This window comes from Mobula hypostoma, chromosome 3, assembly GCF_963921235.1.
Source record: "Mobula hypostoma chromosome 3, sMobHyp1.1, whole genome shotgun sequence".
NCBI lineage: Eukaryota > Metazoa > Chordata > Chondrichthyes > Myliobatiformes > Myliobatidae > Mobula > Mobula hypostoma.
The window spans coordinates 158,877,260-158,903,897 of NC_086099.1; the positions used below are offsets into that span (position 1 = coordinate 158,877,260).

A 26,638-nucleotide genomic window follows, 5' to 3' on the forward strand; every position below is an offset into this window, starting at 1 on the left:
CGGTTATGGTACGTGGTTATGGATGCCGGGGTTGAGCGGTGGTGCAAATCCATGGGTTTACTGGTAACAAATGCGTGCATGTTGAATGGGGTAGACATTTCTGTCTCTGATGACTTGTTAATTCAAATTTTAAGTACTGTTACGATTGTGGGGTGGAGGTTTGATAAAATGGTGGGCACAGACATTGTCTTAGTCCAGACTATCACTGATGAAACAGCAGTGGAACTGCCTGGTACTATTGGGGCCCTGGGAGAGGGGGGCTGTGGGCTATCCATACTTTCTGGGAGGAGGTAAGGGCAGGGGGGAGCTCCATCAGCAGGGTACAGTCCTCGTTAGTAGCCCTCTATATTGAAGTGGCTACGGATAGCCCAACCCGGGGAGTGGTAAAGGAGATTGTGGCAGAATTGAGAACTGACATGTCCCGGTTGTTATCAGTGGGTATGCCCCCCTCCTCCTATGCTGGAGCTGATAGGGAGGCGGCCCTCTAAGTAGATAGACAACACAGAGGGCTGCTAGCAGCAAGAAGGGGAACAGCCCCTATTGTCTGTTATAAAACTGTGGTGAACAGGGACAATTCAGGCAGGAGTGTGAACGATGGGAAATCCCTTGGAAAGTGATCCCCCGTGTATCTAAGCAGAGAGAGTTGTTGGGAAAACTTGAAAGAGACCCAGTGAGGGGACGGCCTGGCACTCTGAGGGGAGAACATTCCCAGCAATATATCAAGGAACACCCTAAATCAAAAAAACCCTATTCCTGAAGGATTAATGGGACCAAGTTCCAGTGTATAGCTACAGATAGAGGGTATTTATGCTAGATCCATACTTGACACAGGGTCGCAGGTCACTTTGCTGTACCGTTCATTTCACAACCAGTATTTGACGCATTTATCATTGATGCCACTCAGTGTACGAGAGATCTGGGGTGATTATCCATATGATGGTTATTTATCGGTGAAGCTGAAGATTTCAGAGGCAGATGTGGGACTGGCTGAAGTTCTTGATAAATTAGCGCTGGTTTGTCCGGACACCGTTGAGAGGGGCGGAGTTTCAGTTCTTGTGGGGACAAACACTCCTATTTTGAGGAGACTAATGGGAGCCTGCAAGCAGAGAGATGGAGAGAGCTTTCTGAAGACAATGTCCGTTCACTTGGTGTTTTGAGCTGCTTTCAAGGAAGCTCACCTGGTGGCCGCACTGGGCCAGATAATGAGATTAGACGAGGGACTGTGTGGTTCACCCAAAGCCAGTCGTGTTACCGCCTGTGGAATTAGCGAGAGTGATGGGAAACCCCAAATTTGCCGGAATGCCTGAGGCCGAGAACCCTTTTAGTGGATGCTCCGGAAGACCACGGAGAGGAGTCGGGTGTACTTACTGGGGTACTGGTGAGACCTGAACTGCAGAAGCCTTTGGTTGTACAGGCAAACAGGATGTCACTGATCGTCAGGAACACTACGAAGAGCGAGGTCACCTTCAAGCGGGGGATGCCCCAGCTCATCTCTTCCTGGTGACAGTAATGTCTAGTGTCCCTGTGAGACAAGCTGAGGGGAAACTATCTGCGAAAGGGGGAAAGTTGACCGCTGAATCATTCAACTTTGGGGACTCCCCGATACCTGCGGGTTGGAAGAGGAGGTTGATAGAGCAGATGTTGAAAGTGGAAGGTATCTTTTCTACTGACCAGTTTGATGTGGATTGTTCTAAGAGAACTCGCCACACTATCCGCGTGACTGAGGACACCCCGTTCAGAGAAAGGTCATGGCGACTGGCCCCTGCAGAGGTGGAAGACGTTCGGCAGCATTTGTGTAAGTTGAAGGAGGTTGGGACCATCACTGAATCCAGAAGCCCCTATGCATCCCCAATAGTAGTGGCCAGGAAGAAGAATAGGAAGAGTACTATAAGTCGTGCATTCGATGCATATAGAGGAAGACACTGCCTAAGAGGGCCGCTCCGTTGTCCCATTTGCAGAGTGCTGGGCCCCTTGACCTGATGTTTATGGATTTCCTGTTAATAGAGCCAGATGCCAGCAACATGGCAAATGTCATCATGGATCACTACACTAGATATGTGCAAGCTTTTCCTACCAAGGATCAGAGGGTGTCCACGGTGGCCAAAGTGTTATAGAAATATTTCATTTATTATGGCCTCTCCAGGCAGATACATGGTGATCAGGGACAGGATTTGGAGAGTAGCTCATACATGAGCTACTGAGCATACTTGGAGTCGAGAAGTCGAGCACTATGTCTTATCACCCACAGGATGATCCCCAGCTTGAGAGGTTTAATCGGACCTTTCTAGACATGCTCGGAACCTTGGAAATCAGCAAGAAGAACAAGTGGAGTCAACATATTGGGAATCTGGTCCACTACTTCAACTGTACATGAAATAAAGCTACCAGGTACTCACCATATTATCTGATGTTTGGGCGTGAGGCAAGGTTGCCCATCGACCTTTGTTTTAGAATGGTGAGGAAGAACTACCACCGAAGACTTATCTGAAGTATGTGCCTGATATGAAAAGGGAGCTGAAAAAGACTTAAGAATTAGCTGAGGTCACGGCTGCCAAGCAGAATCAAGGAAATAAGAGGGGGCATGATGAAAAGGTTAGGTTCTCCCAACTCATGCTGGGAGACCGAATCCTTATAAAGAATTTGGGGTCCAAAGATAAGTTAGCGCGTTTTTACACGCATATTAATCCTTTCTGTGATAGATGTTCGGGGCAGATAGCCTCTTTAACTCATATGTTTTGGTCTTGCCCTACTTTGGAAACTTTTTGGAGAGATATTTTCAATATTATTTCTAAGGTATTAAATATAGATATCTCTCCTCACCCTATTACTGCTATCTTTGGACTACCTAAAATTTCTAGTAATCTTTCCCCTTCAGCCCGTAGAATGATTGCATTTCTTACTTTAATGGCGAAAAGATGTATTTTACAACATTGGAAAGAGCTTAATGCTCCAACTACCTTTTTTTGGTTTTCTCAGACGATTTTATGTTTGAATCTGGAGAAAATTAGAAGTAACCTTTATGATTCTTCATTTAAATTTGAACAGATTTGGGGACCTTTTATTCGATATTTTCATTTAATGTAATATTTACCCTTCTTGTTTTTTCTTCACTGTTTTAATGGAGGTCGGGATTGAGGACGTGATTTTAAGTTTAACTCTGTTTGGTTTCAAGTTAGCCCATTGCTTTGCTTTGCTTTTAGTTAGTTGCACGGTGGGTTTTTTTTGGGGGGTTTTTTTTTTCTTTTTTTTCCATTGATATATATAAAATCTAGTATACTATTATGTTATCTTGGTTTCTTATGCTTAAATTACATTGTTTGTAGTATTTTCTTTTTGGTATTGTTATCTTTTGGAATTTTATTATACTTTAACATTGTATTAATGTTTATATGGCTTACCTTTTTTGTATACTTACTCAATAAAAAGATTTAAAAAGAAAAGAAGAATTTGGGGCTACCTGGGAAGTATAAGTTGGCTGACCACTGGGTGGTTATACCCCATGCAGTGGAGAGCCAGATGCCAAATGTACCAGTTTTCCAGGTGAAACCAGAGGATGGGAATGGGCCGGTCAGGATTCTCCATCAGAACCACCTTCTACCTCTGGGACAAGAGGTGCAGGTTGAACCAGAGCCCGACATGGAGCCTACTCCTAGTAACAGGACTCCGTGATGATGCAGAGCGACTGATGGACCAACAGCAGGAGAGATTAGACTGGTCCCTGCCCCAATGGGGATATGGACTTGGAAGATGAGGAAGTGGGGGTGTGGTATATGCTGCCTTTTGCTAACTCCCCACTGATTGAGGAAGAGATTCCCAACGCTTCTCACACTGAGTCAGGTGAAACCGTAGGGACTACCTGTGAACAGACTGGGTTTCAACGAAAGGGATGAAGCGGGGCTCAGCCAAGTGGCAGAGGGGTTCAAGCTGCAGGAAGGCATGAGTGACAGACTATAGACCAGAAGCACCCCAAGGAGTGTCTGAACCTGAAGTAGCTGACGGTTAAGGAGGTCTCAAAGAATCAAGAGACCCTCAGATAGGTTGGCCTATGTTGTACTGGGGGAACAGAGTGTAGCACCTCTCACCTTGGTGAGCTATGTCACTGCCATTTACACCTGGCTTGGACCCTCGTGCTTTGTATGAGGGAGTGACAAATTATCTCAATGTCGTGAGGACATGACTAATTTTTGTGGGGGGAGAGTGTAACCCCCTGGGAAAGGTTTCACTGTTAATGTAATTGTCTTTCTGTAGAGGCAGTGTTTGGGTTATGGTTAGAGATAACGGGTGCTTTGGCATGTGAGCCGTACAATGAAGGGAGAGTGCTTTCATGTTGTGTGCCTGACACCAGTGTGAGCTGGGTCTTTGGTTTGGTGGGACATAAAAGGAGAAGACAGCAGTGAGAAGAGGTCGTAGGGCTCGACCCGGAGTGGGGCCATGGCTTGATGAAGCCCAGGGAAATCGATGGAGGACCAGAGAAAGGAAAGCCGTGAGCTCCAACTGGTGCACATTAGACTGTTTCATTAAAATGGACCCTTTTCTTTTTGTTTTACTTTCTCTTTACTCACCCTTTAGTCAAACTAAGAATTATGAAGCTAAATCATTTAATTGTATGTGGTATACTGTCCGTTATTTTGTGGTACTTATTTGTAACAGGGTAATGAACCGCACATCATCCACACAAACAGGGGGTTTTGATGGTTTTGTGCTTCAATCTCCCTCGTTTGGCAGGGCTGGTGATTGTATCCTCTAGACATGCAGCCAACGGAACCAGAGTGTTTCATATATATGAACCTGGAGAGTCTGCTGAGGGCTGGATCTATGGCATTCAATTCAAGACTGGTGATCCAGGACTGTACAAGAGATCCAGGTGTGACCTACGGAAGGTTATTCTAAGGGCAAAAAAACAGTTTCAGTTGAGGTTACAGATGGAATTGGATGCATGTCAACTCTGGCAGGGTTTTACAAGCTATCACTTCCTACAAAGTGAAGCCTACCATCATGAATGGCTGTGATGCTTCACTCTCAGGTGAGCTCAACACTTTCTATGCAGGCTTTGAAAGTGGGAATAAAGCTACACCTGTGCAAATCCCTGCAGCATCTGGCTCTGATGCACTACCTGGTAGGACTTCAAAAAACAGTCTCAATCAATGGGTGGGAGTGTTCAAGGACATCTTCAATCTCTCACTGCTCTGGTCAGAGTTTGCTAGTCAGCTTCAAAAGGGCAACAATCTTACCAGTGCCCAAGAAGAGCAGGGTAAGCTGCCTCAATGACTATCGCTCAGTGGCTCTCATATCTACTGTGATGAAGTGCTTTGAGAGGTTTGTCATGGCTAAAATCAACATCTGCCTAAACAAGGACCTGGACCTGTTGCAATCTGCCTATTGTCAAAACAGGTCTACAGCAGATGCAATCTCACTGGTTCTCGATTCAGCCATGGATCACCTGGAAAATAGAATATATCAGGCTGAAGCTCAGGGTCAACACAATCAAACCCTCAGTTCCAATCAACAAGCTCCAAAACCTGGACCTTTGTCCAGTCAGAAATAACATCTCCTCCTCATTGACAATCAAACCTGGCTCTGTTGTGCATTTAATATTTCAGTAATGTTTGAGAAATAGTATAAATACATTGTTTGATAAAGCATTCTATGTCTGTTCAAGTAAATAATTACAAGTTATATGTAAAAGCACTGTACATAAATAGTATATGTCAATACAACACTACAGTATATGTGCATGCCTCACTAAAGTAACAACGGAGAGCACATGTTTATCCTGGTCTCCCATGTTTTTCTTTCAGTTAGTTTATAGAGTTATAAAACAAAACAGTGGTGATGAGGAAATTTTAAACAAAATCAAGATGACTACCTATCTGTTGAAGTGCAAAGCGATTCTTGAGTAAAAAAAAAGCACAGTGAGATGTTCAAACTAAAAAAAGTGCAGCACATTTTGTTTTCTTTGCAAGAGGAGAAGATGGTCGAGTTAAAAAAAGACAAAAAAACAGATGAAATTCACAGGTTCATAAACAGTGATTTCAGGATGATAATAATAATAAGTATAAAAAACAGAAATGGCTAGCTATATCGGAAAGATAGATGCACTTGGTTGTGTAATAAATAACTAATCAATGCATTCTGAAAGAATTGAGCAATATTTTGAAGCAAATATCGCTGTGATGATTGTACGTTCTAGTATCAATTGTTTGCCGACAATAAAGTATAAATGAAATAGCCAATGAAAGTGAGTGCCAGTGTTACTCACCGCACTAGATCAAAAATCATACAGTTTGCTTAGAAGTTTAATGGCTCCAACTAAATCAACCGGAATGATCTTTGCTGATATCATAAACATAACGCAGGACCATTTAGAACCGAAACCATTGGTGATGCAGATCACTTCAAATTTCATCTTAGGAATCCTACAAGAAAGCATTCAAAATGGGTCCTAACTGAAGCACAACTCACATTTATTAGAGTAGTTGTGATAGCTGTATCAATAGAAATGGCAGCCAGAGACTTAACTGAGTTGTAGTCAGGAATGAAAGTCAACATGAACAAAATTGCAATGTCTAAAGAGAAACCAGCCTGGCTGAACAAATTGTGTTACCATTGTGGCAGGTGCTCACATGCTGAAAACCAATGCAGGTTTAAAGGTGAAACTTGCAGAAAATGCAATAAAGTGGGACACATACAAAGAGAATATCAGACAGACAAAATAAATGGACTGCACAGGAAAGAGAAAAAGATAAGAAGTCAAGTTTCAGTTTCAAAAAGAGCAGTAATCTGCATGCTGTGATGAAAAAGCTGAGAATGTTGAGAGTGACGTAGGACTAAGCAGTCATGAGATTTACAATGAAAACTGCCATCAGACAAGCAATATGGCTGACACCAGACTGAACAGAAAATAACTAAATGCAATTGGACACTGGTTCAGCTGGTTCAGTCACTCCATAAAATATGTTTGAAAGGCATGTCAAAGATACTGAACTGAAGCCTGCAGATATCCAACTAGGAACTTATACTGGAGAAAAGCTAATTCCTGGGGAATACATTCAAAACAGTGAAATGCAACAACCAACAAGCCACTATAGACTTGTAAGTGGTAAAAACAGAAGGGCAAGCTTTATGACTGGCTTAGACAACCACAACTTGATTGGAGATCCATCCACCATTTGCATGCTACGTATCCTGCAATAGAATTGACTGAAATCGAATTAAGAAGGATACTGAGTGATGGCACAGCAGTGTTTAAGGATGCTTTTGGAATACTCAAACATATCAAGAGTAAAATAGTGTTAAATTGAAAAGCTATACTTAAGTTTTACAAAGCTTGCCCAGTTCCTTGTACCTGTGATACAGTAGCCAGTGAGCAAGATCACATGGAGGCTGAAGGAATTATTTCCAAGGCTGAGTGGAGCCCATGGGCAATTATGGGTTCAAAGCATGATGCAACAAGTGTGAATTCCTTAAACCAAGCATCACTTACTGTGGTCATACCATTGACTCACAACTATTATGCTCGCGTGTTAAGAAAATTCAAGCAGTGGTGGATGCCCCAAGGCCAAAGATGTGTCATAGTTGCAGTCCCTTTTAGGATTTTTTAATGACTACAGCAGGTTCCTGGCAAACCTGGCCTTTGTGCTACACCCCTTGAACTCATTACTACAGATCCAGAAGAAATGGTAATGGACAAAGCAGAGTAAGGTGGCTTTCCTAAAGGTACAGGAATTGGTGACATCTGGCACTGTACTCACATATTATGGTCCACATCAGTCATCCAGCAAAGCTTGTCTATGAAACCTCACCTTATGGTATAGGTGTAGTCATGTCACATGTTACGAGTGATGGAAGTGGATACTCCATTGCCTTCGCACCGCATTTCCTTACCGCTGCAGAGAAAAATTGCACACTGATTGACAGAGATGCCTTTACTCTAGTTTGGGGTGTAAAATATTCTAACCAGTACTTGTATGGGAGAGAGTTTATCCTCATTACTAACCATCAATCACTACTGTCCATTTTCAATCCACAGAAGGGTATCCACCAACAGCACACGCAGGAATGCGGAGATGGGCTCTGTTTCTTGGAGAACACAATTACAATACTGAATTCAAGAGAATGACCACTCATGGAAATGCTGATGGATTGTCCCATATAACCTTGGAAAAGGCAATACCTGAAACATTTACAAAAGAGGACATGCTTCTAGACATATTCTTTCTAATGTAAACCAGAAGTCTCCCTATTACAGGAGGCATGATCCAAAGGGAAACCAGAAAAGAACTCACACTGGCTCAGGTCTACATGACCATCCAGAATGGCTGAATATACAGCAGAAATCCCAGTTCCCCCATTTTTACCAGCACCAGGATGAACTTACCCTTGACAAGGGGTGCCACACGTGGGGATAGGAAGTTGTTGTACCATACAAGCTGAGAATTAAAATGAGAAGCTTCATGTTGATCATCGAGGCGTGGTCAAAATGAAAGCATTGCATTTAAACGTTGTCTGGTGGCCTGAGATAGATCAGCAGATCGAACAGCTTGCCAAGCACTTTTTGGGATGCTAACACGTCCAGTAGATGCCAAGAGCAGCATCTCTCCCTTCCTGGGAATAACCTGCATTGCCCAGGCAGAGGATTCATATGGATATTGCCAGACCATTCATGGGCACAAATGTCTTGATAGTAATGGATGCAGCTACAAAGTGGCCAGAAGTGTTCCCAATAGCCTCCACTACAGCCTCACACACTGCTGATGTGTTGAGAAGCCTCTTCTCAAGGACTGGTGTTCCAGCACACTTAGTCTGTGACAATGGATCACAATTTGTTGTGGAACATTTTCAGTCATTCCTGGAAATGAATGGAATTGGACATATTACATCTGTACTGTACCACACAGCTACAAATAGTTTGATGGAAAGGTTTATCCAGAGTCTCAAGAACATACTGAGAGCAATGTCAGCAGAACACTGAATCAGAAGCTCACCAGTTGCCTCCTTGCATATCACAATGCAGCACACTCCACAACCAACAGCTCACTAGCTATGCTGTTCCTGGGTTGTTCCTTGTGCTCACACTTGGATCCCCTCAACCCCAATCTCAGAAGGAGCACTCAGAACAAACAGCCGAGAGAAACTGATGGCTCCACAAACAAGGAGATTAGATGTTTCACTTCTGGACAAGCAGTCCTTGCAAGGGATGCAGAGATGATCAGAGGTGGGTACATGGGTGTCCAGAGCTGTCAGAACCACTCCCTGCAGTCCCAGAGCCAAATCCTACAACCACCACAGGTGAGACCTCAGAACCTGAGATTGTTTCACAGTCACAGTTCTCACCTGCCAAGCAGAGTGATTCCCTTTCTCAGGAAAAGTGTTATCCCATGAGAGTAAGCAATTAAATCTTTGAGGTTGAATGGGACAATTTAAAAATTACTATGCTGTGGACATCTTTATAGTATTTGTATCATATAGTATATGGTATATATGTATGTACTGTATATAAGGAGATGCACTTTATATTGAGTTGGAGTTTATAGTTAAGCAAGGAGGCATGCTGTGTATTTTTCTGTAATACTTGAGTAACATTGTAAACATATTATTTGATTAAGCATTCTTTGTTTGTTTAATTAATTCATTAAGGAATATACGTAAAAGCATGTCACAAATCTAAAAATGAGAAGTATATGTTTATCCCAGTCTCCAGTGTTTTTCTTTCATTTAGTTTATGGAGTTACAAAATATAACAGGTCCATTTCAAGGATGCGTGCTTAGTCCACTGCTCTATTCAGTCTACACCCACAAGTGTGTGGCTAGGCACAACTCATCTGACATCCATAAATTTGCAGGTGACACAACTATTGTTGGCAACATTTCAGATCGTGATGAGGAGGCATACTGGAACAAGGTAGATCAGCTGGTTGAGTGGTTTCGCAGCAATAACTTTGAATTCAAGGTCAGTAAAACCAAAGAATAGATTGTGGACTTCAGGAAGGGGAAGTCGAGGGAACACATACCAATTCTCATCAAGGGATCAGAAGTGGAAAGGGTGAGCAGTTTCAAGTTCCTGGGTGTCAACATCCTATAGGATATATCCTGGGTTCAAAATATTGATGCAATTACAACAGGGGCATGACAGCATCTATACTTTATTAGGAGGTTGAGTAGTTTTGTTATGTCACCAAAGACACTGGCAAACTTCTACAGATACACCGCAGAGAGCATTCTAATTGGTTGCATCATAATCTGGTATGCAGGGCCACTGCACAGGATTAGGAAAAGCTGCGGAAAGTTGAGTTCTCAAGGACACTTTCTAAAGGCAATGACCCAAAATGGTGGCATCTATCATTAAGGACCCCCATCACCCAGGACATGCCCTCTTCTCATTGCTGCCCTCAAGGAGGAGGTACGTACATCAACCTGAAGACACACACTCAGTGTTTCAGTAACATCTTCTTTCCATCCACCATCATATTACCAAATGAACAATGAACTCATTGAACGCTTACTTATTATTTTTTAAAGTTTAATTTTCTCTTTTTTATACAGTAGTATACAGTATATAGATACTTATTGCAATTTATAGTTTTAACTATTATGTATTGCAATGTATTGTTGTCAGAAAACAACAAATTTCATGATATATGTGACAGTGATATTTAACCTGATTCTGATAGGGCATATTTCTGCATAGATACTTATACATAAAACACTTGGGATGTGTCTGAATCTGACTCTGTCTAATCTAGAAAGGAAAATGGGAGAAAGAGGCAGCTGAAGCAAAAGAAGCCTCATGAACTATGCAATAAAGGGATGAAATTCAAAACATACATTTAAAGTTTGTGTGTTGGGACCTCCACGCAGGATGGAATTAGAAAAATAAGCTATGGAAGCATTGTGAACATAGACTGTTCCAAAAATATATTGCACACATTAGGTGTGACTGGAAAAGGGTCACAAAGAGCCCTTGATCTGAGTGAATGACAAACACTCAGGAGAAAAGTGAGAATGACTATAAGTGTAAATATACTCTTGACAAGAGGACTGTTGTTATTTTGTGACTGAACATATAGGTTAAGTTCTTGACTTCATTCAAACCAAAGGTCAATAGATTTCTAGATATTAAGGGAGTCAGAGGATATGAAGTAACACAACGAAATAATTCTGAGATGGAAGAACAGATGTGATCTTGATGAATGGCAGAGCAGGCCCCAAGATTCAAAAAGAGATACCTTCAGCAAGTTTTGCAGTGGATAGCAACAGCAGTAACACTGTTAGTTTTCCAGGATCAACACATCTGACAGGTAGACTTACACAAACTAATCCCAATGAATTTGTGGATCAACTCTCTCAGAATCATTTATGTTTCAGTAAGATCACCTGACATTCCATATTTCAACGTGTGAAGCCCAACATTCTCAACCTTCCTTCATACATACACTTTTTCATCCCAGGAATTTACCTAATAAATTTTATCTGCACTGCCTCCATCGTAACTATAAAATTCCTTAAATATGGGGATCAAAGTTTTTCAAATATGCTTTAACGTTACATCAGAACTTCTCAACTTTTATACTCCTTCTCCTAACTCTTCTATTTTGTTGCTGTTCTTTTGTTGTTCATCTGATCCCTTTTTATGCTGCACTTGCAAGTCATTCCGTTCTAATAATAAATCTGCTGTTGGTGGGCCCCTGTAATTGAGTGATCTCTCTCTCTCCTGATGGTGAGTGAGAGTCGGCTGGTCCTCGAGTCAGAGGGCTTTAAGAAGCGGTGCAGAAGACTGCAACGTCAAAACAGTGAGCTGTTGATCACCCCTCTCGTTGTTGCAGAAGTGATCTCTCTCTCCCTCGCTAGTGAGAGAGAGAGAGAGACCCTGTCTGAGATGTTGAAGTGTTGTGAGGGACAGTAGTTTTTTGATGGACTCTGGATTATGGTCTCTTTTGGGGGGCTTGATATTGTTTGCATGGTGAGTGGTTGGGGGTTGATTCTTTTGCTGGAACGTGGGGCAGCAGGAGGGGGAGGGGAGGGTTAATGCTTTTGCTGCCGCTTGTGCTTGGGAGGGGTGCTTTTTGGGGTTCTAACATTTTCTATTATTCATTCTTTGGGTTTTTTTCTGTTTCATGGATGCCTGTGAAGTGTAAGAATTCAGTTTGTATACTGTATACAGTCTCTGATATTAAACTGAACCATTTGAACCATTGAAATTGACTAGTCATTTTTCCTTCTGAAGTGGATAGTGTCACATTTTTTCTTCATTTTATGAAGTTCATGCCTATTAAAAATACCTGTATTCCTTTATAGGGGCCACAGATTCACAGCTTTTTAATTCCCCAATCATTTTCTCATCAAAAGATTTGACTACAGTACACTAGCTGCTTCTCCTAAGTCAGATTCAGTTTAGTTTATCGTCATGTACACGAGGGTACAATAAAATTTCTTGCTCAACTAAAGCTGACCGAGTACACAGTAGACATGGTAATAATAAGTATAACAATAAATACGCTGACAAGCATAAAGCAATAAATTGGTGCAAACTGGAATTGTACAATAAATTATGATGAAGTGTCAACAACAGCATTGATATAGATCATGAAGTGCTGAGTTCCTATTGTAGTCCACTGGTCACTGATTACCAAATAGAAAGAGGATCCATTTATCCCAACATTCTGTTGAAATTTAGTTTGCCAGCCAATCTGCTGTCTACACCAACACCCAATCTCATGGACTCTTATCTTACTCTTACCTGGTATACATTGAAAGCCTCTGGAAATCAGAATATAAACAGCATCTTCAGGTTCCCTTTAACCGATGCTGATTTTTTTTACATTCTTGAAGATCTCCATCATATTTTTCAACACGACTTTCCTTTCATAAAGCAATGATCATTCTGCTTGTTGTCCTATGATTTTTTTAAAATGTTCTGCTATCAACCTCCAAAACAATAAAATGCCAACATTTTTGCAATGATTGGTATTAGTTAGTTGCATTACTTCATATATCTGTTCAGTTTCCAGGAAAGGCTTCGAGATTTAATTGAATTGTGTACATTTTATTTTTAACTTTCCTTTTTAACTTGACTTAAAGTATGGTAATTTTATTATTTCTTTTCAATGACTACCATCTATAACCAATATAATTGCACTCTCTGTGCAGATTCCTTGTCAAAGATAAAATGACATCTCATCTCTAATCTCTCAAAAAATAGGCTTTTGCCCTGACCCAGTGAAGTAAAGATGGCATGCAAAAAATTGGAATAGCAATAGCTACTCATTTCTGTTAACATTGTCATTCATTCTCAATTACTTCAAAGGCAATCTTAAAAATATCTTCGTTTTTTTTAAAGCAGTGTGTAGTAATGGCATTTAGAGCAGGAAATCCAGGAATTGTTTGCAGTTATGCTCTAATTAACTGAATTAAGACAGGTAATGCTTAGGAACAAAGATTAGATGAAGTGTCTTTAGTTAGAGAAAGCCACATGTTTATTCTCTTGATTGAGAACTAGTTACTGGAAAGCATCAACCTGTGAATGCTTACAGGGAACCTCAAACTAGAATCACTTTGTGATCTACGATTGAGTAGCTTTCAGTGGACGGTTCATGTCCTTAAACTATAGACTAGGATCAGTTAATCTCAATTCCAGATAGAAGAAAACAGACAATTATTGCAACTAAAAATATAAATGGAAAGAAATTTATCATTTTCAATGCCTGCACTTGGATATTAGAGTAAATTAATCTTCATACAATTAAAGGGAAACCTAGGATAAATGTACATCAATGTCAAACCACCAGTAATTTAATCACAGTTTTCCCCAATGATTTCATAAAAGTTCTGGTTCTTACTAGTTGCTCTCTCTGCTTTTGTTTGTAGTTTATCCGGGCCCTCATCCCTATCTGTGCATCAGCTGAATTCCGTCTGTCTGGGATGCTGTGTCCAGGAGCAGGTATAAACCTGTAGTTGGTGCCTGCTTGGGTGCCTTCTGTTCCATCTGGGCTGGGACTCTCAATTTCGACCTCAGTGGTTTGTGTCTCTGAAAATGACAGTTTTCACACAATGCTGTAAATGTTTGAAGTATCAACAGTACTGCAAATTGAACTTACATTCAGTGACCACTTTACACCCGTACACCTGCTTGCTAATGCAAATATCTAATCAGTCAATCCTGTGGCAGCAAATCAATGCATAAAAGCATGCAGGTATGGTCAAGAGGTTCCGCTGTAATTCAGACCAAACATCAGAACAGGGAAGGAATGTGATCTAAATGAATTTGACCGTGGAATGATTGTTGGTGGATTGTTGAATATCTCAGAAACTGCTGATCTCCTGGGATTTTCACGTACAACTATCTCTAGAGCTTACGGAGATTGGTACAAAAAACAAAAGACATCTGGTGAGTGGCAGTTCTGTGGGCAAAAATGCCTTAATGACAGAGGTCAGAGGAAAATGGCCAGACTGGTTCCACCTGACAGAAAGGCGACAGTAACTTAAATAACCATGCATTACAACAGTGTTGAGTAAAAGAAAATCTCTGCATGTACAACATGTCAAACCTTGAAGTGGATGGGCGACAGCAGCAGAAGATCACAAACATACACTCAGTTGCCACTTTATCGAGCACAGGGGGTACCAAATAAAGTAGCCACTGAGTGTTAAAGAATTCGCTGCTCTACCTGTGGTCACCTCTATTTAAGCATCATTCAAAATTTTAGTATTTTTGACAAAGCAACTTAAGTATGGAAAGTTAAATTTGAAATGATTTAGTGCATATTTCAGGAATCTCATTTTTTTACAATTAGTAATAATTTAGAGCACAGAATACTTTATTGATGCCTATATATTATAATTTACAGATACAATGTTCATTTGCATTACATTTATATGGTGTCAAAAGACTGATAAAGACAAATGTAGGTCCCCTGCAAACAGAAACAGGTGAATTGATTATGGGGAGCAAGGACATGGCATACCAATTGAATAATTACTTTGGTTCTGTCTTCACTAAGGAGGACATAAATAATCTTCCAGAAATAGTAAGGGACAGAGGGTCCAGTGAGATGGAGGAACTGAGCGAAATACATGTTAGTAGGGAAGTGGTGTTAGGTAAATTGAAGGGATTGAAGGCAGATAAATCCCCAGGGCCAGATGGTCTGCATCCCAGAGTGCTTAAGGAAGTGGCCCAAGAAATAGTGGATGCATTAGTGATAATTTTTCAAAACTCGTTAGATTCTGGACTAGTTCCTGAGGATTGGAGGGTGGCTAATGTAACCCCACTTTTTAAAAAAGGAGGGAGAGAGAAACCGGGGAATTATAGGCCGGTTAGCCTAACGTCGGTGGTGGGGAAACTGCTGGAGTCAGTTATCAAGGATGTGATAACAGCACATTTGGAAAGCGGTGAAATGATCGGACAAAGTCAGCATGGATTTGTGAAAGGAAAATCATGTCTGACGAATCTCATAGAATTTTTTGAGGATGTAACTAGTAGAGTGGATAGGGGAGAACCAGTGGATGTGGTATATTTGGATTTTCAAAAGGCTTTTGACAAGGTCCCACATAGGAGATTAGTGTGCAAACTTAAAGCACACGGTATTGGGGGTAAGGTATTGGTGTGGGTGGAGAATTGGTTAGCAGACAGGAAGCAAAGAGTGGGAATAAACGGGACCTTTTCAGAATGGCAGGCGGTGACTAGTGGGGTACCGCAAGGCTCAGTGCTGGGACCCCAGTTGTTTACAATATATATTAATGACTTGGATGAGGGAATTAAATGCAGCATCTCCAAGTTTGCGGATGACACGAAGCTGGGTGGCAGTGTTAGCAGTGAGGAGGATGCTAAGAGGATGCAGGGTGACTTGGATAGGTTGGGTGAGTGGGCAAACTCATGGCAGATGCAATTTAATGTGGATAAATGTGAAGTTATCCACTTTGGTGGCAAAAATAGGAAAACAGATTATTATCTGAATGGTGGCCGATTAGGAAAAGGGGAGGTGCAACGAGACCTGGGTGTCATTATACACCAGTCATTGAAAGTGGGCATGCAGGTACAGCAGGCGGTGAAAAAGGCGAACGGTATGCTGGCATTTATAGCGAGAGGATTCGAGTACAGGAGCAGGGAGGTACTACTGCAGTTGTACAAGGCCTTGGTGAGACCACACCTGGAGTATTGTGTGCAGTTTTGGTCCCCTAATCTGAGGAAAGACATCTTTGCCATAGAGGGAGTACAAAGAAGGTTCACCAGATTGATTCCTGGGATGGCAGGTCTTTCATATGAAGAAAGACTGGATGAACTGGGCTTGTACTCGTTGGAATTTAGAAGATTGAGGGGGGATCTGATTGAAACGTATAAGATCCTAAAGGGATTGGACAGGCTAGATGCAGGAAGATTGTTCCCGATGTTGGGGAGGTCTAGAACGAGGGGTCACAGTTTGAGGATAGAGGGGAAGCCTTTTAGGACCGAGGTTAGGAAAAACTTCTTCACACAGAGAGTGGTGAATCTGTGGAATTCTCTGCCACAGCAAACTGTTGAGGCCAGTTCATTAGCTATGTTTAAAAGGAAGTTAGATATGGCCCTTGTGGCTACAGGGGTCAGGGGGTATGGAGGGAAGGCTGGGTTCTGAGTTGGATGATCAGCCATGATCATAATAAATGGCGGTGCAGGCTCGAAGGGCCGAATGGCCTACTCCTGCACCTATTTTCTATGTTTCTATGTTTCTAATTAAGATCACAAAACTGGCAAATGACAGTAACTGGATAGATGACCAAACAATAAATACTTTAGAGGTGTTGATTGACTAGTACTGACCTCTATTATCCCTATAGATTGGTGCAGGGCAAAAGCTTACAACCATTGCAAGTGCTCTAATCAGTGAAAACAGTTGGCAATTGTGCAGACAACAGTCATTTTATAAAAATTAAGTTCAGATCCAAAAAGCTGAATTGTGAAATCCTATGAACTTGATGTCTCATTCTTACAAATATCATTTCTCTATCATGTGGGCATACTGGAGATCAGCTTTAGTTTACCAAATGTCTGTTAAGGTACATACAGGGGTTCCCAATCTGGGGACCATGGACACCTCAGTTAATGATAAGGTTCCGTGGTATAAAAAAGGTTGGAAACCCTTTGGTATGCACCATAGGTATGAAAGATAACATTTTTCATCAGAACAAAAGTAGTTGAAGAAAAATTCTCTTTAACGAGTTGTGTAAAATGTTGAAGAATGCTGAGACTTTAAGATTTGTTCAAATTGCCCAGATTGAAAATTCAAATAGTGCTGAGCAAAAAGAAATAGAATTTTTTATTTGCCTTGGAAAAAAAAACTTTTAAAATCTCTCAGCATCTAATGGCACAAATATTATCTTTAGTTAGATAAATATTCTGCTTGGCTCCACACTATTCAATAATGCATGCTCATATATCACAGGCAATGTTGTTCACAAGTGTTGTACTTCAATAATTATAAGGACATTAGAAGGATTTTCGCTTTTACAAAAGTAAGAATCAAGAAGGTATGTTTACCTTTGTTCTTCATTCCTATTGTCATTAACAGTTGGCTGTCACCATTCTTGTTAAATTGACCCTGCATAAAAACAGAATCCTCTCTTTCTATAACAACATGCACAAAATTCCCTTGACTAATGAAGGCCAACACACATTTGCCTTTTTAACCACCCTACAAACTTGCTCTGCAACTTTGACACCACTGGTCACCAGACCCCAGGCAGAATGCATTCCATCTACTCCCACCCTTTGTCTCTGTGGGCAAGCTAATTCTGAAACTGCACAGACAAGTCCCCCTGGATGCCATTCCTCCTGATTTTCTGAACGAGCCTGCAACGGGGAATTTCATCAAATGCCTTAGTATAACATATACACCACATCCACTGCTCTGCCTACATCAATTTGTTTTGTCACTTCTTCAGAGAATTCACTGGGACTCATGGGCATAGCTTGCACCCCACAGAAGTATACTTATTTTCCTTAATCAGCTTCTGCTTCTCCAAATGCTTGTAAATCCCGACTCTAAGAATCCCCTCCAACAGTTTGCCACCACTGATAACAGACTCATGGGTCTATAATTCCCAAGAATATCCCTATTTTCTTTCGTGAATGAAAGAATAACATTTTCCATGCTCCAATCTTCTGGTACTACTCCTGTAGTAAGTGAGGAATAAAGATCGTCACCAAAGGCTCAACGGGATATATCCCATCCAGCCCCAGGGACTTATCTATCCTAAAGTTTTACAGAAGATCCAGTATATCCTCTTTTTTAACATTGACGTCTTCCAGTATTTTAGTCTATTTTATGCAGCCTTCACATTCATCCATGTTCCTCTCACTGATGAAAATTGAAACAAATTATTCATTAAGAACCTCTCCTACCTTCTCCAATTGCAGATACGTTTCCTTTTTTTTAATCCCTGATTGGTCCTGCCCTCATTTTCGTCATCCTTCTTTGTTTCTATAGAATGCCTTGGGGTTTACCTTAATCCTACTTGTCATGGACTCCTCATGTACCCTTCTAGCTCCCCTAGGTTCCTTCTTAAGCTCTTTCCTGGCTCCTTTATAACTCTCCAGGTCCCTGTATGATCCTTGCTTCCTAAACCATAAGTATGCTTTTTCCACATCTGTCATCAACCATGTGGGTATTCCACATATATAATTCTATGGATCTCTGGTAATGAGAACTGTTGCTGTTATTTGATCTTTCCCTTAGGTGACATTAACACAGGAATAAAAGCAGCTTCTTTTGTCCTTGCAAACACGAGGAAATCTGGTCTGCAGATGCTGGCCTTGGCCCGGAGGATGCTGTGGACGGTTTTGATATCATCAAAGTCAACAAGGTTGAAACTAAATTGGCAGGTATCCTGATGAAGATTTAGAAATGTGACTTTACAACTAACAAAACTGATACATACCTCCTGTTGATTGAAACAATGTATCACATGAGGCATAACTGTGGGTTTGTGCTGAGCTTCAAGTATCATGTCATATTCTTTTTCAAGATCAGCCATTTAAGTTTCTCTCCTGGTGTACCTCTACTTTGTCCACAGATATGCACTGCAGAACCTCACAAAACTTTCTGAACCTGTGGTCTCCATCATCTGGAAGGCAATGCTAGCTGGCACATGGAACCACCAGTGACTGTACGATTTCTTCTGAGTCTGACACCATCTTGGCTTTGAAACCTCTCACGGTTTCTTCATTGTTATTGGATCTGAATCTGTGGACATATTCACACTATAAGGGGTTCAAGAGAGTACCACTGTTTCTCAAGGCCAAATAGGGATAAAATAGATGACTAACGTTGTGACACGTATTTTGGATTTAATCTTTTCTAGTTCTCAATTTTTTCCTCAACATAAATTCCTCTTAATCCAAGTATCGTTACTCTATGCACGGCCTTCCATTAAATTTAGATTTTTACTGAATCTATCTTCACTAATCTTGCAGACAGCTTCTTATCATGCTATTTTCAAAATCTTCTGTAAACCTATTTTTCGGCTTGCATCCTCCATTCTTCTGTCTCAGCTCAATTTGGCATCTTTCTTTTACTACATTCCTGTTAAGAGCCCTTAGCCATTGTGACCATCACTCCTAGTCAATTTTGATCCAGTTCTCTTAAAGACAACACCATTATTTCCTTGGCCACTCACTGCCCTAGCTCCAATTACATGTTCCATCACCTTCCATTGTGTAGTTTACATTCCTTGAAGTGCATTGCTGTCATACTTCATGTGCAAATAATAGTCCAAATTTTGGAATGGTCAAGTATATTTTAAACAATGTTGGAAACATGAGAAAGAATTGGAGAGCTGGAGAATAATCAAAACATAAATGAAAGGTACTGAAATATGCAAAAAATCTGGAACAATTGTAGAAAATACTGGAAACACGCGACAGGTCATTCAACATATGTGAAAAGAGGTGCTACCTGAATATCTCTGCTAATGCTCTTTACTTTATTGTCACCAAACAATTGATACTAGAGCATACAATTATCACGGCAATATTTGATTCTGCACTTCATGCTTCTTGGAGTACAAATCGATAGAAAATAATAAAAATTTAAATTATAAATCATAAATAGAAAATAGAAAAAGGAAAGTAAGGTAGGGCAAAAAACCGAGAGGCAGGTCCAGATATTTGGAGAGTATGGCCCAGATCCTGGTCAGGATCCGTTCAGCAGTCTTATCACAGTTGGAAAGAAGCTGTTCCCAAATCTGGCCGTATGAGTCTTCAAGCTCCTGAGCCTTCTCCCGGAGGGAAGAGGGATGAAAAGTATTTTGGCTGGGTGGATCATGTCCTTGATTATCCTGGCAGCACTGCTCCATCAACATGCGGTGTAAAGTGAGTCCACGGACAGAAGTTTAATTTGTGTGATGTGCTGCGCCATGTTCACGATCTTCTGCAGCTTCTTTCGGTCTCGGACAGGACAACTTCCATACCAGGTTGTGATGTACCCGAGAAGAATGCTTTCTCCGGTGCATATATAAAAATTAGTGAGGGTTTTAGGGGACAGGCCAAATTTCTTTAGCTTTCTCAGGAAGTAAAGGCAGTGGTGGGCCTTCTTGGCAGTGGACTCTGCTTGGTTGGACAAAGTCAGGTCATTTGTGATATTGACCCCAAGGAACTTAAAGTTTTTGACCTGTTCCACTTGCGCACCACCGATATAAATGGGGTTGTGTGGTCCGCTACTCCTTCTGAAGTCAACAACCAATTCCTTCGTCTTGCTGACGTTGAGGGATAGGTTATTGTCTTCTCACCATGCCACCAGGTTCTTATTTCCTCTCTGTACTCAAACTCATCATTACCCGAGACACGGCCTACAACTGTGGTGTCATCAGCAAACTTATATATTGAGTTTGATGGAAACTTGGCTACACAATCATGGGTGTACAGTGAGTACAGCAGGGGGCTGAGTACACAGCCTTGTGGGGCACCGGTGCTCAGAGTGATTGTAGAGGAGAGCTTATCCACTACTTTTACAGCCTGGGTCCTGTCTGTGAGGAAGTTGAAGATCCAGCTGCAGATCTGAGTGCTAAGGCCCAGGTTCCGGAGTTTAGGAATCAGTTTATTTGGAATGATGGTATTAAAGGCAGAGCTGTAGTCAATGAAAAGGAGCCTTACGTATGCGTCTTTATTCTCCAGGTGTTCTAAGGAGGAATGTAGGGCCAGAGAGATGGCATCTGCTGTTGACCTGTTGCTCCGGTAGGTGAATTGCAATGCGTCGAGGTTGACCGGTAGGCTGTGGTTGATGTGTGTCATAACCAATCGCTCGAAGCACTTCATAGCAATTGATGTCAGAGCCACAGGTCTATAGTCATTCAGGCATGCCACCTTGCTCTTCTTCGGTACCAGGATTATTGTTGCCTTCTTAAAACATGAGGGGATCTTAGACTGAAGCAAGGAGCAGCTGAAGATGTCAGAAAACGTTCAAGCTAACTCACTTGCACAGGCCTGGAGAACCTGTCCCGGGACGCCATCTGGACCCGTTGCCTTCCTTGGATTTATCTTCAGGAAGGCCCTTCTAATGTCCTCCTCGGTGACGATGGATCTCGATGCCACCAGGTCTGGTTCATCTGGAGGGGGTGGGATGCTCCTCTTCTTTTTGAATCTTGCGTAGAATACGTTAAGTTCGTCAGGAAGAGAAGTGCTACAGTTATTGATATTCCCAGCCTTTTCTTTGTGCCCAGTGATCTCATTTAGACCCTGCCATACTCTACTGGCATGCCTCTGGTTAGCCTGGGCTTCCAACTTGGCTCGATATTGCCTCTTGGCGCCCTTAATAGCTTTCCAGAGTTCACGCCTGGATTCCGTGTAGCGACTGGTATCCCTGGACCTAAAAACCACAGCTCTAGCCTTTAAAAGGGACTTGAGCTCATAATTCATCCAAGGTTTCCGGTTAGGGAATACACGGATCGTCTTGCGAGACACACAGTCCTCCATGCATTTCCAAATAAAGTCCGTGACGGCTGAGGCATACTCATCGAGGTTAGCTGCCAAGTACTTGAATACTAACCAGTCCACCGATTCAAAGCAGTCACGGAGGACCTCATCCGTTTCCTGCATCCAACGCGACACTACTTTTGACATTGTGACCTCCCGCTTGAGTGGTTTATTTGATGTCAGAAGTAACCAGAGTAAAGATTGATCTATTTATAACAATGGCGAGATTTAAACAAAATCTTGGGAATCATTCTTTCAATATCTGTGTAAGATTAATTTCTCCTGTATCAGTGCCAGCATCCGCTGGAGTTGCTATGGTGGGAGCTACACTATTTTGATGCTAAGTAACAGTTCAGCTGGACTCAGCAGGCTAAATGGCCTGGACCTGATGGGCTAAATGATCTTGTCTGCTGCAGTGATGAGTCTATGACTTTATTTATATGTGTTTCAGATGGATGCTAGTGACAACTGAAATGACTTCTTTCTCACCTCAAAGAATTAATCTTATATTGCCTGCACTGATCAAGGATCAATAAATGTTTCTATCAAGGTATACCGATTAACACCTCCATAGAACCATAGCAACTACAGCACAGAAACAGGCCCTTTGGCCCTTCTTGGCTGTGCTGAACCATTTTCTGCCTAGTCCCACTGACCTGCACACAGACCATATCCCTCCATACACCTCCCATCCATGTATCTGTCCAATTTATTCTTAAATGTTAAAAAAGAACCCGCATTTACCACCTCGTCTGGCAGCTCATTCCATACTCCCACCACTCTCCGTGTGAAGAAGCCCCCCCTAATGTTCCCTTTAAACTTTTCCCCCCTCAGCCTTAACCCATGTCCTCTGGTTTTTTTCTCCCCTTGCCTCAGTGGAAAAAGCCTGCTTGCATTCACTCTATCTATACCCATCATAATTTTATATACCTCTATCAAATCTCCCTTCATTCTTCTACGCTCCAGGGAATAAAGTCCTAACCTATTCAACCTTTCTCTGTAACTGAGTTTCTCAAGTCCCGGCAACATCCTTGTAAACCTTCTCTGCACTCTTTCAACCTTATTTATATCCTTCCTGTAATTTGGTGACCAAAACTGAACACAATACTCCAGATTCGGCCTCACCAATGCCTTATACAACCTCATCATAACATTCCAACTCTTATACTCAATACTTCGATTAATAAAAGCCAATGTACCAAAAGCTCTCTTTACGACCCTATCTACCTGTGACGACACTTTTAGGGAATTTTGTATCTGTATTCTCAGATCCTTCTGTTCCACTGCACTCCTCAGTGCCTTACCGTTAACCCTGTATGTTCTATGTTGGTTTGTCCTTCTAACGTGCAATACCTCACACTTGTCAGTATTAAACTCCATCTGCCATTTTTCAGCCCATTTTTCCAGATGGTCCAAGTCCCTCTGCAGGCTCTGAAAACCTTCCTCACTGTCTACTACACCTCCAATCTTTGTATCATCAGCGAACTTGCTGATCCAATTTACCACATTATCATCCAGATCATTGATATAGATGACAAATAACAATGGACCCAGCACTGATCCCTGTGGCACACCACTAGTCACAGGCCTCCACTCTGAGAAGCAATTCTCTATTACCACACTTTGGCTTCTTCCATTGAGCCAATGTCTAATCCAATTTACCACCTCTCCATGTATACCTAGCGACTGAATTTTCCTAACTAACCTCCCATATGGGACCTTGTCAAAGGCCTTACTGAAGTCCATGTAGACAATATCCACTGCCTTCTCTTCATCCACTTTCCTGGTAACCTCCTCGAAAAACTCCAACAGATTGGTCAAACATGACCTACCACGCACAAAGCCATGTTGACTCTCCCTAATAAGCCCCTGTCTATCCAAATGCTTGTAGATTCTGTCTCTTAGTACTCCCTCCAATAACTTACCTACTACTGACGTCAAACTCACCGGCCTCTAATTTCCCGGATTACTTTTCGATCCTTTTTTAAACAATGGAACAATATGAGCCACTCTCCAATCCTCTGACACCTCACCCGTAGACAGCGACATTTTAAATATTTCTGCTAGGGCCCCCGCAATTTCAACACTAGAAGAAAGTTATATAACTTAGACTTCAGAAAGTATGAAAACATGTTTAAGGTTTTGCTTACATGACTTATGGCTTCTGAGTCTCTAAAGGGGCTATTATGTTGAAGTTCAATCCTGGATATTCCTTTTACTTGATAACTGTACTTGGTAATTGAGATATTCAGAAGACACTAGACAACCAAAATATTGTAGCAACAAACTGCTTAAAGAAACTCTCTTTTAAAGTGCATACTCCATGGAAATAGGCACAGGTCAATTCTCATTTAAGCAACGCACATAAAAGTTGCTGGTGAACACAGCAGGCCAGGCAGCATCTCTAGGAAGAGGTACAGTCAACGTTTCGGGCCGAGACCCTTCGTCAGGACTAACCAATAGAAGAGCTAGTAAGAGATTTAAAAGTGGGAGGGGGAGGGGGAGATCCAAAATGATAGGAGAAGATAGGAGGGGGAGGGATGGAGCCAAGAGCTGGAAAGTTGATTGGCAGAAGGGATATGAGAGGATCATGGGATGGGACGCCTAGGGAGAAAGAAAGGGGGAGGGCGGAAGCCCAGAAGATGGGCAATACAGATGGGGTACGAGGGGGTGGTGGGGCATTAACAGAAGTTAGAGAAGTCAATGTTCATGCCATCAGGTTGGAGGCTACCCAGACGGGATATAAGGTGTTGTTTCTCCAACCTGAGTGAGGCTTCATCTTTACAGTAGAGGAGCCGTGGATAGAAATATCAGAATGAGAATGGGACATGGAATTAAAATGTGTGGCCACTGGGAGATCCTGCTTTCTCTGGCAGACAGAGCGTAGGTGTTCAGCGAAACGGTCTCCCAGTCTGTGTTGGGTCTCGCCAATGTATAGAAGGCTGCATCGGGAGCACCCAACGCAGTGTATCACCCCAGCCGACTCACAGGTGAAGTGTTGCCTCACCTAGAAGGACTGTCTGGGGCCCTGAGTGGTGGTAAGGGAGGAAGTGTAAGGACATGTGTAACACTTGTTCGGCTTACAAGGATAAGTGCTGGGAGGGAGATCGGTGGGGAGGGATGGGGAGTGGGGGATGAATGGACAAGGGAGTTGCGTAGGGAGCAATCCCTGCAGAAAGTGAGGGGGGGGGTGTGGGGAGGGAAAGATGTGCTTAGTGGTGGGATTCCGTTGGAGGTGGCGGAAGTTATGGAGGTTACCTCAAGATATGTTGGACCCGGAGGCTGGTGGGGTGGTAGGTGAGGGCAAGGGGAACGCTATTCCTAGTGGGGTGGCGGGAGGATGGGGTGAGAGCAGATGTGCGTGAAAAGGGAGAGATGCGTTTGAGAGTAGAGTTGATGGTGGAGGAAGGGAAGCCCCTTTCTTTAAAAAAGGAGGACATGTCCTTCGTCCTGGAATGAAAAGCCTCATCTTGAGAGCAGATGCAGCGGAGATGGAGGAATTGCGAGAGGGGGGTGGCATCTTTGCAAGAGACAGGGTGAGAAGAGCAATAGTCCAGATAGCTGTGAGAGTCCGTAGGCTAATAGTAGACATCAGTAGATAAGCTGTCTCCAGAGATAGAGACAGAAGGATCTAGAAAGGGGAGGGTGGTGTCAGAAATGGACCAGGTAAACTTGAGGGCAGGGTGAAAGTTGGAGGCAAAGTTAATAAAGTCAACGAGCTCAGCATGCGTGCAGGAAGCAGCACCAATGCAGTCGTCGATGTAGCGAAGGAAAAGTGGGGGACAGATACGCATATAGGTTTGGAACATGGATTGTTCCACAAAGCCAACAAAAAGGCAGGCATAGCTAGGACCCATACGGGTGCCCATGGCTACACCTTTAGTCTGGAGAAAGTGGGAGGAGCCAATGGAGAAATTATTAAGAGTAAGGACTAATTCTGCTAGGTGGAGCAGAGTAGTGGTAGAAGAGAACTGGTTAGGTCTAGAATCCAAAAAGAAGCAGAGAGCTTTGAGACCTTCTTGGTGAGGGATGGAAGTGTATAGGGACTGAACATCCATGGTGAAAATAAAGCAGTGGGGGCCAGGGAACTTAAAATCATTGAAAAATTTCAAAGCATGAGAAGTGTCACAAACATAGGTAGGAAGGGATTGAATGGGGGGGATAAAACAGTGTCGAGGTATGCAGAAATGAGTTCAGTGGGGCAGGAGCAAGCTGAGACAATAGGTCTACCTGGACAGGCAGGTTTATGGATCTTGGGTAGGAGATAGAAATGGGAAGTGCGGGTTGTGGGAACTATAAGGTTGGTAGCAGAGGATGTACCTCTTCCTATAGATGCTGCCTGGCCTGCTGCGTTCACCAGCAACTTTTATGTGTGTTGCTTGAAATTCCAGCATCTGCAGATTTCCTCGAGTTTGTTTTCAATACTCATTTATTTATTTTTTGTCGTATGACCCAACCAGTGTTATACAACTCCATTTATGTGCTGAAAGTTATAATATTAATGACGTATTTCTGGTGCTTCTGGTGTGGCCTCCTCTACATCGGTGAGATTGAGGGATTGCTCCATCAAGCACCTTCACGCTGTCCGCCGCAACAGGTGGTATTCCCTGGTGGCCACCCATTTTGATTCCACTTTCCACTCCTATTCTAACATTTTGGTCCATGGCCTTCTCTTCTGCCACAATAAAGCCACTCTCAGGT

General features: G+C 42.3%; 1 protein-coding gene across 1 annotated transcript in view; it reads right to left on the reverse strand.

The window, feature by feature from the left end:
- LOC134344350 (insulin-like growth factor-binding protein 4) overlaps positions 1–26,638 on the reverse strand; it is a 125,868-nt gene that overhangs the window by 42,364 nt on the left and 56,866 nt on the right. The window contains exon 2 of the mRNA XM_063043989.1: positions 13,836–14,023. Within this exon, the coding sequence (XP_062900059.1) occupies positions 13,836–14,023 (188 nt within the window). The remainder of the gene's footprint in view (positions 1–13,835; positions 14,024–26,638) is intronic.